Raw genomic sequence first — 14,180 nt, 5'->3', positions numbered from 1 at the left:
AGATTTCTCAAACTAGGTATCCGGAAGCATAAATCCCATTAAAAATGTATGCTTAATTCTGACACTTCAGTAGTTGATTTTCCTTGCAAAATTGAAGTAGTGCAGTTACATAAATCTGAAGAGATGGAGTAATGATCAGTTAAAGATGTTACTTTACCAGCTGTCTGTCCATGCTGCTGGCAGCAGTTACTGCTCTCCAACAGAGGTAGCAGAATGGGAATTGCTCAGTGCAGCACATGCAGTCTTAATCTGCTGCTGAGTGTTGTCTAGTGGAGGATGTCTGTGAGTACTTTGAAAAACTGCTTCTAGTAAGGATGAAATTATGCATCACGTTTGAGCATTAACTCTGAAACTTTGCAATTATTCAGCTTGTGATTGTTCACTTTTTCATTGCTACTCTGGATGTCAAAAGTATGTAGTAGAGATAATAGATAAAATATATAGACCATAATACAATGGTTTTTCTGTTATGAATTTACTTGCAAGTCCTTTCCTCTAATCTCCTGACCAGTGACTTGTGAGGCTTGGAAAAAACCCACTACTCTGTATGTTCCACTTCCATTCCCCATTGCATCATGCTGCAAGTTCCCAGCCTGTTCATTCTCCCTGATTTGCTAAAATAATTACGAAGAACTTCTCTTTATGTCCACTCTTTCCTTACAGCTCCAGAAACAGCTGTCTGAGCTGGACGAGGATGACTTGTGCTATGAATTTCGTCGAGAACGTTTCACCGTCCATCGCACTCATTTGTATTTTCTACATTACGAATACGAGCCTGCATCAGACAACACTGATGTGACACTGGTGGCACAACTTTCCATGGACAGGTAGGGAGAATCTCTTGTTCATATGGAAGTGTGAGACAATTAATAAATTCTTACAGAGAAATCTAATTGTATAATGCTTTGGAGAGAGAGAAAATGCACTTTCATAGAAATTTGGATGTTGTATTGTGAAGACCTTTCTTGAATTAGGAGTAGTGCAAGTAAATACCAGACATGTATCCAGATTTCAGTGCTGCAGTGCACACATGAGTGTGAGTAGAGTTCATGTGAGTCTGAATACTGGAACTGCAGGCATCGTTACTTGTCAGGATTGTCAGGCATTACACTGTATTGAGGTTTGCAGCATCTCAGAAAAAAAATTAGATGTTTGTAATAGAATTAGGCAAGCAGTTGTAGCTGACGAATTTTCTACATATGGTATTTCCTCACTAGAGGATGTTAGTTTTGCTTTCACTGGTATTTTTCTTGCAGAAAATTTCAATCAGTTGTTTTTCTTACAGTGAGGATCAGAACTAAACATTTTAGTTTCAAATAAGGAAGTTGAAAATTATACATTTTTTTAATGTGCCAGTGTGAAATGAAAAATCTCCATTTGAGCAAAGTCATTTCATCTTTATACAAATGTTGATTTTCATAAGAACGTTGCAGCTTTTAGGTCTCATCTAAAGTGGAATTTAACTGATATTTCATTTTGAGGGAAAAAATTCCATTTCATGACAAGTTCCACCTGCACCTTTCTGATTCCCCCCATTGCAATTAGTTGTCATTTTTCAGAAGCTCTGAACGTGCAGTCCGGATCAGGTAGCTTTGTGAAATTTTGAAATTGTCAGTCTCCTTTTTTCTCCAGCTTCTCAGTTCCAATTTAGTCTAAACTCTGTAGCTACTGCTACCAGAGTGTGTTGCAAAACAAATCCGAGCTCCTTGAATATTAGCCAGAAACTGATTATTCCCTTTAGCATAGCACATACAGAATACAACGTGACCTGTGAATAACACAGTAGAAGGTTAGCAATATTCCGGGAGGGTTACAGGAATTGAGATCAGCAAAACATTTACAGTCTGTTTTAAAAATAAACAAAAATGAACAAGGAGTATTCTGTTCCACTGGTGCCTCAGCACTGCATCCTGCACATTGTGTTATGATTTGCTGTGTGCATCAGTGTCTGTTCTATTGATTTTTAATTGAGGAAACATTTCTTAAGTGTTCACAAACGTTTGAGTAAAAAACTGAAATAAATTAAGCCAGACCCTGAGCGAGTGCCACAGTAAATTAGTAAAGCTGATGTGTGCACATGGTATATTTTCCCCTCAGAATTTAATTCAAAAGAATAAGCTGGGGCTCAGTGCTGATTCACTGGCACTGATGCAAAGTCTAAGCATCTGTTTCCCTTTCTGGATCCTCACTGGGGCACATGTTTTTATTGATAGACAGAACCACACATTTTTATTCAGGAAGAACAGCCGTCCTGATACAGTACAGGAAAAATCTTCCCTGTTTTGCTGATGTGTTGCTATAAATTATTGATTTGAGTTGGAAATACTTTCTTTCAGCTAAAATCAATAAATAATATCATACCAAAGAGCTGTTTAGCTGCTTTGTTTTCTTTCACATCTTTCAGTTACTGCCTTATTTTTTTGTCTTTTTAAACTACTTTTATTAAACTACTCCAGCGCAGCTGTAGACATTTAAGAATAGTGTCTCAGATGTAAGATGACATGTACATAAACAGTGTGCTGTACACTGCATTCCTGCATTGTTCTTTGAAATTATCTGAGATGAGGAAAAGCAAAAAAAAAACTTCCAACATCTCCAGTTATAGTCCTGTTGGAGATGACATTCACATGACTATCGTGACAGACTTTGTCTGTCCTTTAGGCTTGGGAAATGGAAGAGAGGGATGCAGTTTAGGAGCTAATATTATTGTCTTTAGATGGAAGGTTTGAAACAGACTTCATTCACTGTTGTTCATTATTGGTTAATTATCATCTTTTATACCAACGTGGCATTTCCTTCAATAATGGCTTGGTTGTGTCACTGTGGTTTTCATGCATATATTTTGGCTAGGCCTTTTTAAAGGCTTGGTATGTACCTGGGGGTCAGGAATCAGAGTAGGAGTTAGCAAAATGTGAGTCAGGATGTGGAAAAGGAAAGATTGGATTAGCAATACACAACTTGAAATCTGAGGTGAGAACGAGTTGGGAATCAGTTGAGTATTCTTAACAAAAAAAATAAAAGCAAGAATGTCACAAAACAATTGAATTCCAGCAAAAATTCACTTAGCTGAAACAGACCTTCAAAAAAATTTACCAACTAAATGATGATCTCATTATTATGCAGTACAGCAGTATGTTTTCTCTAGAGTCCTTAAGGGAACACATTCCTCAGGACCATTAGAAAAACCCAAAATCATTTGGTCATGTTGTGCTTAGAAACTCATAATTCTAAGTTTTATGGTCAAAAGAGACTGTCATAATAACATACAGAGACCAGATGATGGAGCATCACCTAGCATGTAGTCCCTGTATCAAACTCATGGAAGTGGAGCCTGTCAATGAGACCAACACAGCAAAATGGAGTATTCTGAAGGGTACTAAGCTGTCCAGCTGGAAACTTATACCAGCAAAGCCCAGTTTCTATTCAGCTATCATGAAAAGCTTTGCAGGCATTGTCGGGTGCACTGTTTAAATTATGTATGCCATTTGTCCATGGCATGGAGTCCTTAAAAGGCAGTTTGCTGCATTTTTTACTAGGCAAGTATTCCATTTTTAAAAGGATGCCCTAAATCTGAATGCTGGTGGATTGAAGTCTGATTAACAGATTTCCACTATGTTGGAAAAATTAAAAAAATGCAAAAGTATTTTCCGTACTTACTATTTGCATAATCAGAAGTCTAAAGTCACACGATTCTGAGATTTTTTTTATCAATTTGTGTTTCGACTTTGTATGTTTCAGGCTGATAATAGTCTTTGTTTCAATAATAGATAAAAAGAAAATAATATATCAAGTGTAGACTAACAAAGGTAATATCTCATCTCTAAGGAAAAATTATTATATCATCTTAGATGTCATTGTGATCATTCAGAAATGCAAGAAATAGCTATTAATGTTCTGTCAGACTGTGTGTTTACTGGTATATCATCCCTTTCTTTTGTAAAGCTTAGGGAGATAGCAGGAAGGGGAAATTATTTTCTCTGATTATGAAGATGCAGAAAACTTTTCTTGTGTCTTATATAAATATTAATAGGAAAAATCCAGTAATGTGGGTTTTGAAATGGAGACAAGATAATAATTCTCTTCCTAATTTTTAATAGAATATCTGGCTAGGCTGCATAGGCTCATTTCCCTTTGTATTAACTCAAGAGGCTTTGTAATCAGTCCTTGCTGTATTTTTGTGTGGCACATTTCAATCTTTAGGCAATTCTCTATAAATTACCCAAAGTGCTTAAACGATTTTGGACCAGGCTGGGTTTGATTTATGTGTGCAAATGAAATCTTCTGTTGTAGTTTTCATCAATAGTATTGTAAGTGCTGTAATTTTTTTTAAAATATGCATCAATACGACCTGTTTTGAAAATGATTTAATGACATTTGAGATACTGCTAAAATGTACACAAGTTAGTACTTTTAATGATGGTTTTGTCTGAAATGTTCTTTTGATATTCCAGAGCAATGCCATGTCACTCCTTCCTTACCTCCTTACTATCTATTAAAAGTAAATCCCATTTCTATCAGCGTGTTATCTGTTTGCCCTCTCCCTGATAATGAGTCCTCTTCTAGTTAATGCAAATATTCACATAAGTCAGTATTCACTTAACCTGTCACTTTTAGCAGCTTTTTAGATCTTATTAACTGCCTTACAAAACTTTGGGGATGGTTTTCCTGAACAGGAGGTAAGATGTTCTGTGGCACTGTACTCTTCTATCCTCCACAAGCTTGTTGAAGAAAACTGTAGTATGTTACTGTGTGAGAATGGCTTGACCTGAAATGTGAATTGAGCACTAGACACTGGTGAAGATTATGAGACCTCTATTCTGTAAGCAGATCCACATGGACAGATCTTTTCAACTGCTCCACACTCCCATCAGATATCTGGGTATCCCTTCATTCATGTGGGTTTTCCTGCAGCATCAAAGCTTTAGGCAGAAAATGATGGTTTAATTTCACCAAGCTCTAGGTATCTGAGTTGTGGATGTGTGTATCTGAGGTAGGGTCATCTTACATTCCCTTGGATTCACTGAAATAGGCATATCTAGAGTGCGGTCCATCTGTCCCGGAGACATGAACTTGCCATCTGAGATGAGATTGAATTGTGCTGTAGAAATATTTATTGCTTTCCAGAGCATATAAAGTGTCCCCTGTCTGCGTCACTTAGAGAAGGATATCTACATTTGATCAGGTGAACCCAGGCAAAAGTCCAGGACAGGAAGATAGCTTTTTCTTATTCTCACCCTTCCTCTTTCAGGCTCCAGATGCTTGAAGCCATCTGCAAACACTGGGAAGGTCCAATCAGCCTGGCACTCTATCTTTCTGATGCAGAAGCCCAGCAATTTCTGCGCTACGCTCAGGGCTCGGAAGTACTGATGAGCCGCCACAATGTTGGCTACCATATCGTGTACAAGGAGGGCCAGTTCTATCCTGTGAATCTGCTAAGGAATGTGGCCATGAAACATATCAGCACACCATACATGTTTCTGTCAGACATTGACTTCTTGCCCATGTATGGCCTCTACGAGTACCTCAGGTAAATGGACAGTGGAGGGATTCCCACTGTCACCTGTGATTTCAGCCTTTCCACACCCCACCCTTCTCAAATACTCCCATAACAAAGCAGTTTAAGCAGATCTGAAATAGGCAACTTAGAGATGTTTGAGATGTGACAATGCACAGCAAGGCACAAGAATTTTTAGAGTAGAGGAAGGGGCTGTCACTGAGAGTAAAGCAATATGATTATGAAAGAAAAAGCTCAGGTCTAGATGTGAGCCCTGTTAGCCATTAGAATAATTCCCTCAGTACTACAGAAGAATAAATTTGAAAATTGAACTGGATTAAGAATTATTAAATGTCCAAGACCATTGTGTATTAGCAAGGTTGTGAATCAGGCAATTTCTCTCAACGCCCCTGGTTCTTAATGTCAGTGACAGAGAAAACATGCAAAGCGTTACTGAACTTGTTGTCCGTGTGACACACTCTTAATACAGTTCCTTATTTTGAAAAGAGGCCGAGAGTCTAACCAGCTCAAAAAAATGACTGCAACGCCAGCACCTGTCAAAGCAAAGTAATTGGCGTAAGGAAACTGGGAGGAGTAACATCAGTGTACATTGTATGATAATGCATGTGACCAGGTTGGGCTGAGCAAAATACAGACCTCTGATCCATTAACTGAGCTTTTTTATAATAAAGACCTTTTTTCCCTGCAGAGGCTGGTCATCTGAGGCCAAAGCATAGAGCAAGGAGGACACCCTGTGGCCAGACAGGAGGATGTCAGTTCCTTAGTCCTGACCCGATTTGCTTTTCGTCTGTGTTCTAATTTGGTAAAAGTTGATCTAAGTGTTCCAGTGAGGGCCTGCCTGTAGGTGTTTCATTTTAGTTCATAAGCCCGGGGTTTTCGAATGTAAAGGAAAATATGTCTTCTGGTATCATAAACTCATGGAAGAATTTCTTTTTTTCAGGCTTAAAAGCTTAACAAGGTACATATGGGGCCAGATTCACTATTTCTGTGAGGAAAGGATCAGAGAGTTGAGGTTCAGCCTAGAGAAATGAAGGCTCTGGGGACACCTTATTACAGCCTTCTAGTAAATAAAGGGGACTTATGAGAAGGATGAGGACAAACATTTTAACAGAACCTGTTGAGACAGGACAAGGGGAATGTTTTTAAACTAAAGGAGGGTAGATTTAGATAAGATATAAGAAAGAAGTTTTTTGCAATGAGAATGGTAGAACACTGGAAGAGGTTACCTAGAGAGGTGATGGATGCCCATCCCTTGAAACATTCAAGGTCAGGTTGGATAGGGCTCTGAGGACCTGCTCACTGCAGGGAGGTTGGAGTAGATGGTCTTTAAAAGTGCCTTCCAACCCAAACCATTCTATGGCTTCTAAGGCACTGGATATCAGTTGTATTATTGCAGTATTATGACAGTGTGTTAACTTGTTTTCTCATTAGTTTAGGGACATTTCTTTTCAACTTGTGCTATGAGGACTCCAAAATAATTATTTCCCTTGCACACATTAGCTGTCTCGAAACCATGTAGGGAGACTCGTTGTTAGTTTCTCTGTTCTTCAGTATTAGTGTTGCATACTGTTGTATGTCTTCAGATCAACGCTGGACTCAATAAGGATAGCAGATGTTGATACTGGCATTTAGTGCTGAAAAAAGCGACTTGTTCTTCCATGCTGCTTCACAGTGCACTGATGGGAGCTAGCAATGAAAGAAAGAAGAAAGAAGTCACAATGATGTACCACAATATACCTGAGATACTACAACCATAGAAATAATTCTTGGATGGTGATAATGTATTACAGAATTAAATGCACAGTGATGCCACCCATTGGTGATGTTTCATAAAAAAAGCAGATTCTGTATCAGAGCTGTTGTATCTGAGACTTTGCGTTACTGTGACAGCCTTCTGTGAGGCCCATACCACCTTAACTCTGTGATTCTCTCTTGCCTGGGAATATGGGAATTGCTAATTTACTACTACTGGCTCTTTAAAGAGGGAGTGGATTTTTTTTTTTTGCATGTGGACTAGAGACTTTTGTTGCTTTTTCAATAATGATTTTTCTAAATGAAGTAGTGGAGACGTGCAATGAGATTATTTTAAATATGGATACCCTGTGTCTTTCTGCATTGACTGTTCCCACTGCCTCTGCAAGTAGCTGATTAGTGCTATTTATCTGAAGGCAGCAATTGTTTTTTAGAGAGATGTACAAACAGTTTCATCTTCATTTCCTCTGATAGAAGAACCTTAAACAAATAGAAATAGTGTGGTATTTCAGGCATCACTTTGCACAGGATGAGCCAGACAAGTCCCTCTCACTGCAAGTTTTCTGTTTTACATATATTGCATATTGTGTCTCTGCAGATAAGACATTCTCAGAAAGAAAGGAGTTTTGAAAAACATTTTCAACGTACTTTGAATGTGTCGTATGTGAAAGGTTATGGCCAGTTTTGAAGGAGAAGCTGTAGTAGCTGGTGGTTACCTGTCCCTGTATGTATCTGTCTAGCACTTAGATTTGTGCTATTTAAGCTTTTTCACAGGTGCTAAGTAAGACCATTTCAATGTTTTTTATCTCCATCAAACAGCTTCTTAGTCCTGCCTTACTATTCTGTGAAGTACAAAAGGAAAGAAATGTATCATTTAAAGATTTCCTGTTTACGGAACTCAGACACTTTCATGGTCAGTGCTGAGTCAACGTTTTTTGTTGCCTTCCCTCATTAGTTACTGAGGTCACCTTGTCATTGCCCCAGAGGTAAAGGCTCCTTCTAGTTGCTGCAAGTAAGGTGTTCGGGTCATCCTGCAGTGACTTCTAGCATAAAATAACTAGACAGGCTGCTTATCTACAGTTGTCACAGCTAGCATTAAAGTTCTTTCCTGACACATTTGTGTAAAATACGCCCTTTGCTTCCAGTGGCACATTTAGCACGAACTGGGACCTGGCATCCAATCTCTATCCACAGGTTTTACATCTGTCCCCTGCAACATGAGTTGTGAACTATTTCTGGTTGTTTTTCAGCATCTCAGCAAGAAACATAGTTCAGGTTGTGCCTACTGGTTTTTATTTGCTCGTAGCCTTTGTAGACTATGCATTCATTGCTTTTGCAGAGAGGAAGAGCATTCTACTGAATTTAACAGTGGATTGACAACTCTTACCACAGACTCTGCGACCCTGTGTTTGTTATCTCCAACCAACCACTTACCGGGTCCTGATGGTAGAAGTTAATTTGAATTAATGGACTCTTTTTTTTATTACCTTTTTTCTTTTCCTGAGTCCAGTGCTTTAGGATTAAGTTGCGACTCTTTCTGTGTCTGAGCTTCTCAATCCTCCAGAAATAGGAATGATACTACTATCTGCCTCCATGAGGATGAGAATTCTGTATTAATTTTGGAAAAGAAGTACAAAGAGAAGAAGATTGATATCAACACACTGCAGTTCATTCAACTTGTGAGGAGACTCTTGTGATTTAAGATTCATTTCTTCACTGCTCTGTGAAAAATATGGTTTAAAATTTAACCCAACCTTCACTGTGTCAGAATGACATACACCAGGTCTGAACACAAAGATACTCAGGAAATGGTTTCCTGGACAACACTAGCAAGAAAAGAACTTTTCAAAAAATTATAGATCTTTATTTTGGGATTTGGGGGAAAAGGACAGATAAAGAAAAATAGATACTTAAATCCAAACAAACAGCCCTCATAAGGATAGTGAAGGAATTGCACGTTTTACCCATGCTAGTTTGCAAAACAACCAAATGTGTTCCCTACATTAAATTCCACATATCTAACGACACCAACAGTGCAAATTTTCCTATTTGAAGTATCACAGAACCAGTCAACCAATTAATGGCATCCCCACTCAAAACAGGAAAAGTCACCCAACAGAAAATAAAAAGTTAAATTTGCTTCTAGTAGGAAGAGGTTAGATTTTCAACTGGTTGTCCAAGAAGCAGACCACCAGCCAAGTTATCAGAAGAAAATGGAATGTGATTTCTTCTCCCTCTTACTTTAGTCCTCTATGTCACCTAGTTCATATGAAAGGCAGGTGGTTCTACTCAGAGGTCAGTGCTGCTGGACTTCTTGTCTGAACGTGTCTCAACTCCCAGCTCAGTTTTGGAGAGCCCCTCAACTTTGACCTTACCGACCGTACATGGTCTAGCTGAGGTGGAATTCATTTCCCCACAACAGCCCTCACAATCCTGTGCTTCACTTTGTGTGCTGGTTTAAAGGTAAACCAGCAGGAGAAGCAAACCCAACAAAAGAGATTATAAGTCAGAGTTACAATTTAATAAAAATACTACCATAAATGCAATTATACAAGGAGAAATTGGTTTTAATCCACAAAACCCAGAAGTATAACCCAGCACCCTGGAGCACAAACAGAATAGTGTTCGTTAGCCCCTGTGCTGAGACCCATGTGGTTGCCCCGAGTCCAAATTAAAAAGAAGGGAAAGAAAAAAACCTGTTGGTGCAGATGATGGTCGCAGTCTGGTCAAGGGTAGTGGTCGCAGTCCTGTCGAGGTTCTGGATCCGATGAGTGGTACCAGAAGTCCCCAAACGCCAAGATTATATACCCTCAGGTTCAGGTGGGAATGCCCAGTACATCCCCCAGGGCAGGGAGTTCCACAATGGGTGATTTAACTCTGTGAGTCATGAGGTATTTTTGGAATTGTTGATGGCACGTTAGCAGACACATCCCTTCAGGCTGTGTGTGAAGGTGCTAACGACTCCCCAGAGGGGAGTTATCACAGCTCCTATCTCACAGGCTTCTTTAACACCCAGCTTACATCCGGAGGGGTCGGGTGTGCCCTGGGCAGCTGCTGCAAATGGTCCATTTTTAACAGTTCATGAGAAATGACATAGAGATTTTAGAATACACAGCTTTAAAACCAGATAAACTGGTCTCAGCTTGCTGAACTAGGACACTTTGGTAGCTAGAAAGGTGTTAATAACACACCAGTATTTTGGCCATTGCTGAGCAGCACTGGCACAGAATCAGTACTGTCTCTCCAACGTTCTGCCCGCCATCTGGGGGTGGACAAGATCTTGGGAGGGCACTTAACTAGGACAGATGAGCTGGATTGACCAAAGGAATGTTTCATACCATATGACATCAGCTCAGCTATAAAAGCTAAGAAAAGAAGGAGGAAGGTGTAGCATTCGTTTTTTACAAGGTTTGACTTCTGGAGAAACTGCTATGTGTTCTGAAACTCTGCTTCCCAGGAAAGTTTCAGAATGTCACTTGCTGATGGGAAGTAGAGAATCAAGTATTTTTTTTTCTTCTTTCTTTGTGCACGCACAACTTCTCATTTTTGCTTTAGTAAACTGCCTTATCTCAAGCTCTGAGTTGTCTGCCATCTTATTTTCTCTTCCCTGCCCAGCTGAGAAGGGGGAGTGGTAGAGCAGCTTGGTGGGCAGCTGGCATCCCAACAGGATGAACTCACCACACCAACATGTACCCCAGACACTCAAATATGTCTTGAAAATATTTCTGCATAGATTATCCTGTTATTTATTTCACTCTGGAAGTATCTCGACCAATATTCTGTGTTTGACTGTATCCACTACAAGTGTCTTGTTTTCAGACCTTTGCTTCTCTCCACTTATGTAACTTCTCATGTTGTCCTTTAACAGTGCAAGTGATTGCAGGCTTTTTATCAGTTTGTTCCCTCTACCTTTTGCTTTTCTTCATGAAGGTACTGTCATCTATTCTTTGCAGCAGTTTGGCTATTGACACATGTATGAAATTTGCAGGTGACAACAGCAGGGGGGTGTGCAGAAAGGATTGTTGATATCCACGGAGTTTTTGAGGTTGTATCCCATACCTTAGAGTATAAGTCATGTTCAACACTAGTTGCATAACAGTTTGCTTTGTGTAACAGTTTCTGCTGTTATCTGTGCTTGATACCTGTGCCTGCTTCAGCTTTGGTCACCTTCAGACTGTAAACTTTGGTGGGCAGAATTGTCTTGTACTCTTCGAGAGTGCCAAGCACAGCAAGGCCTTGAATTCTGTCTGGGACTTTTGAGTTCTCCATAAAACAAAGATATAGTAACAGCCATAAATGGAAGCTGCTGTTTCTTTGCAGAGCCCAAAGGGTGAGCATCACAGCAAATGTTACACACTCCTTCCTAGAGCTGAATCCCCAAAGATGTACCACTCAGGGCTGATAGATTGTACAGAGACCAGAAAGCCTCAGATTGTGGAAGAGAAACTATATTAGTATGCCCTGCTCTCAGAGAAGGTGTGAAGGGAAAGAAACATTTAAAAGCATCGTAAACATGGTGTACTGGCACTGCTCCACAATTTTGGAAAGTCACAAAGGCTGATTGTGAAGGAGTTATCTATCTACGTGCAGATACTGTGGTCATTAATGATGGTGAGGGAGAAGCTAGTGAAGAAATACAGAAACAGTTACAATAATATGCTGTTAAACTCCTGCAGTTGTAATAAGCTAACTGGAATGTGTAAGTGTCTCTTTAAAGAATGCAAACTCTGCAATAAGGAGCTGAGAACAGATTGCTTTTTATAGAACAGGACTATAGGGTGATATGAATTCTCTAAAATTCAGATTTTATTAAATAGTCGTGCTCTTCTTTTTCTCTGACAGCAATATAAATGAATTCTAGGGTATTCTGGGCCTAGAAAAATGGTTTGTTTCGTCCTTCTATTATTAGGACAGTGATACCAATTCCTTCAACTTAAAAGGCTATAGAGAGAGTTTGCTGCTTGTCAACATTGTCCTTGATTGCCTGTTGAAGTAACATAGAAGTCAGGACAGTGAATCCCGTTAAGAGAAACTGACTTTGACAGGGCTAGAGAGGCATATTTCTTGTATGAACTATGGAGATAATGAAAGGAAAATTTAGTCAGAGTTATTTCTAATGACAAGCATAGGAAGATTCAGTTGGGAGATGGTAAAGTAACTTTTGAGTTTGAGTTTGTTAGGAAAGAATAAACTGAACACCCCTGGCAGGCAGGGTGAGAGGTTGCCAAGCTGCACCTCTCCTGTGACAGTCATCCTAAGGCCACTGCCTGGAAAAGAGCCCTGCTGTGTGAAATGCGCATATGCATACACATATTCATACATCAAAACAGTCTCTGCACTAAAAAACTTGAAGAAAAAGAAAGGAAAAAGCCAGGTATCCCAGTCTATACAGTGTACAGTTTTCTCCTCCGGCAGCAGTCTCTTTGCCTTGTGTACAGAGCCAAGCACAAATGAGCTCTGATCTTCAGGCACTACCAGTGCATCATTAATAATACTCAACAAAATACTACTTAAGTACAATTTTGCTGATTGGTGCTATGTCCTGTTTCAGTAGATCTGTGCCTTGAACTGAACAAGGACTGACCATAATGGCAACAGTGTTCTCAAAAGCAAGTATCTGGTCCATAGTGGTGTTATGGTAACACTCAGTTTGCAGGACATACAGAGGTAAAAGGGAAGGATGATGGCACAGCATTGCACAGAGAATAAGTAGGCTGAAGCGCAACCAACCTTTCCAGCTCCTCATTTTGTAAAGTCCCACTGAGTCTAGGATAAATCCCATTTTTTTAGAACTGCCATTGGCCAGGCAGCTCTTTCCCATATATATAGTAACATGTTTCTCTTAGAGATGTGTTCAGTTGGCCATGTTTAAAGTGCTAGTTCTGCTCTGTACACCCCTGGACATGCAGGGCAGCATTGATCAATCAAACACACAAGCCCATCTGGAACTGTGTTGTTCTCCCTACTCTTGTGGCAGCAGACCAAAAGCAAAAAAAAATATGAAGCACCCCCGGGGGAAAAATATGGACCATAGTTACATATACAGTATCAAACTGCCCATTCTCTGGACTTTCTTTTGTAAAGCCAAGTGATTTGCTCAATTTAAAATTTTCCTGCTTTTACTTGTTGTTTCTCTTTGCCAGGAAGTCTGTCATCCAACTAGACCTAGCTAACACCAAGAAAGCTCTGATTGTACCTGCTTTTGAGACCCTACGCTACCGCCTCTCCTTCCCCAAGTCAAAAGCAGAGCTGCTGTCTATGCTGGACATGGGAACCCTCTTCACATTCAGGTAATGGAAAGTACTTTTGAACCTGTGGTCATTATTTCTATTTTTTATGTTCTTGTGAATATTTGGTTCTTTTCTCTCACTGTCATCTCCATTAAGAAACATACTGGAATTTTTTCCCCTTCTCATAGGGAGGCAGTGAACAGAATCATATATGGATATATTCCATCTGTAAGTTCAGCATTTTATCTAGTATTATAGTCTTCTACTGGAGGGCTTCAGTTGTTAAATTGAATTTGTTTTGTTTTCATCGTATTTTATTGCGCTGCAAAATCAAACATGACCATTATACTCAAGTGCATGTAATTTACTTTTTGGCAGCCAAATGCTATCTGGATAGCTGTGTCTCGTCATATGACCAGTTCTGTATCTCTGCTTATTGGTTCTCTTCCTTACTGACTTACTAGAAAAACAAATATAGGCTTGTCATATTCTATTTTAAAGTGTGAAACAGCTGCCTAAATACCTAGAGTTTCTCTGTGCAGAGAAACCTCTCTGACTAGAAGTTTAGAAGCGAAGAACACCTAAATTTGAAGCTCCTCTCTGAAGCAGACTCCTTTTGTGACTCTGAACAAGTCAATTCTATTAATCTACCAGACTCTTCGGTTTCAAAATGCAAGTACCAG

The 14,180-nt window shown here is 39.5% G+C and overlaps 1 protein-coding gene across 2 annotated transcripts in view; it reads left to right on the top strand.

Moving 5' to 3' along the window:
- LARGE1 (LARGE xylosyl- and glucuronyltransferase 1) overlaps nucleotides 1-14,180 on the top strand; it is a 216,455-nt gene that overhangs the window by 181,822 nt on the left and 20,453 nt on the right. For both annotated transcript variants that reach the window (XR_011697439.1, XM_071551666.1), the window contains exons 10-12: nucleotides 664-827; nucleotides 5,249-5,527; nucleotides 13,411-13,557. Coding sequence is in view for 1 of the 2 variants with exons in the window: in XM_071551666.1 (XP_071407767.1) it covers nucleotides 664-827; nucleotides 5,249-5,527; nucleotides 13,411-13,557 (590 nt within the window). In the remaining variant the exon portion in view is untranslated. The remainder of the gene's footprint in view (nucleotides 1-663; nucleotides 828-5,248; nucleotides 5,528-13,410; nucleotides 13,558-14,180) is intronic.

The sequence above is a fragment of the Pithys albifrons genome, chromosome 3 (genome assembly GCF_047495875.1).
Source record: "Pithys albifrons albifrons isolate INPA30051 chromosome 3, PitAlb_v1, whole genome shotgun sequence".
Classification (NCBI taxonomy): Eukaryota; Metazoa; Chordata; class Aves; order Passeriformes; family Thamnophilidae; genus Pithys; species Pithys albifrons.
Note: the sequence above shows the minus strand (reverse complement) of the source record. Positions and strands in the feature narration are given on the sequence as shown.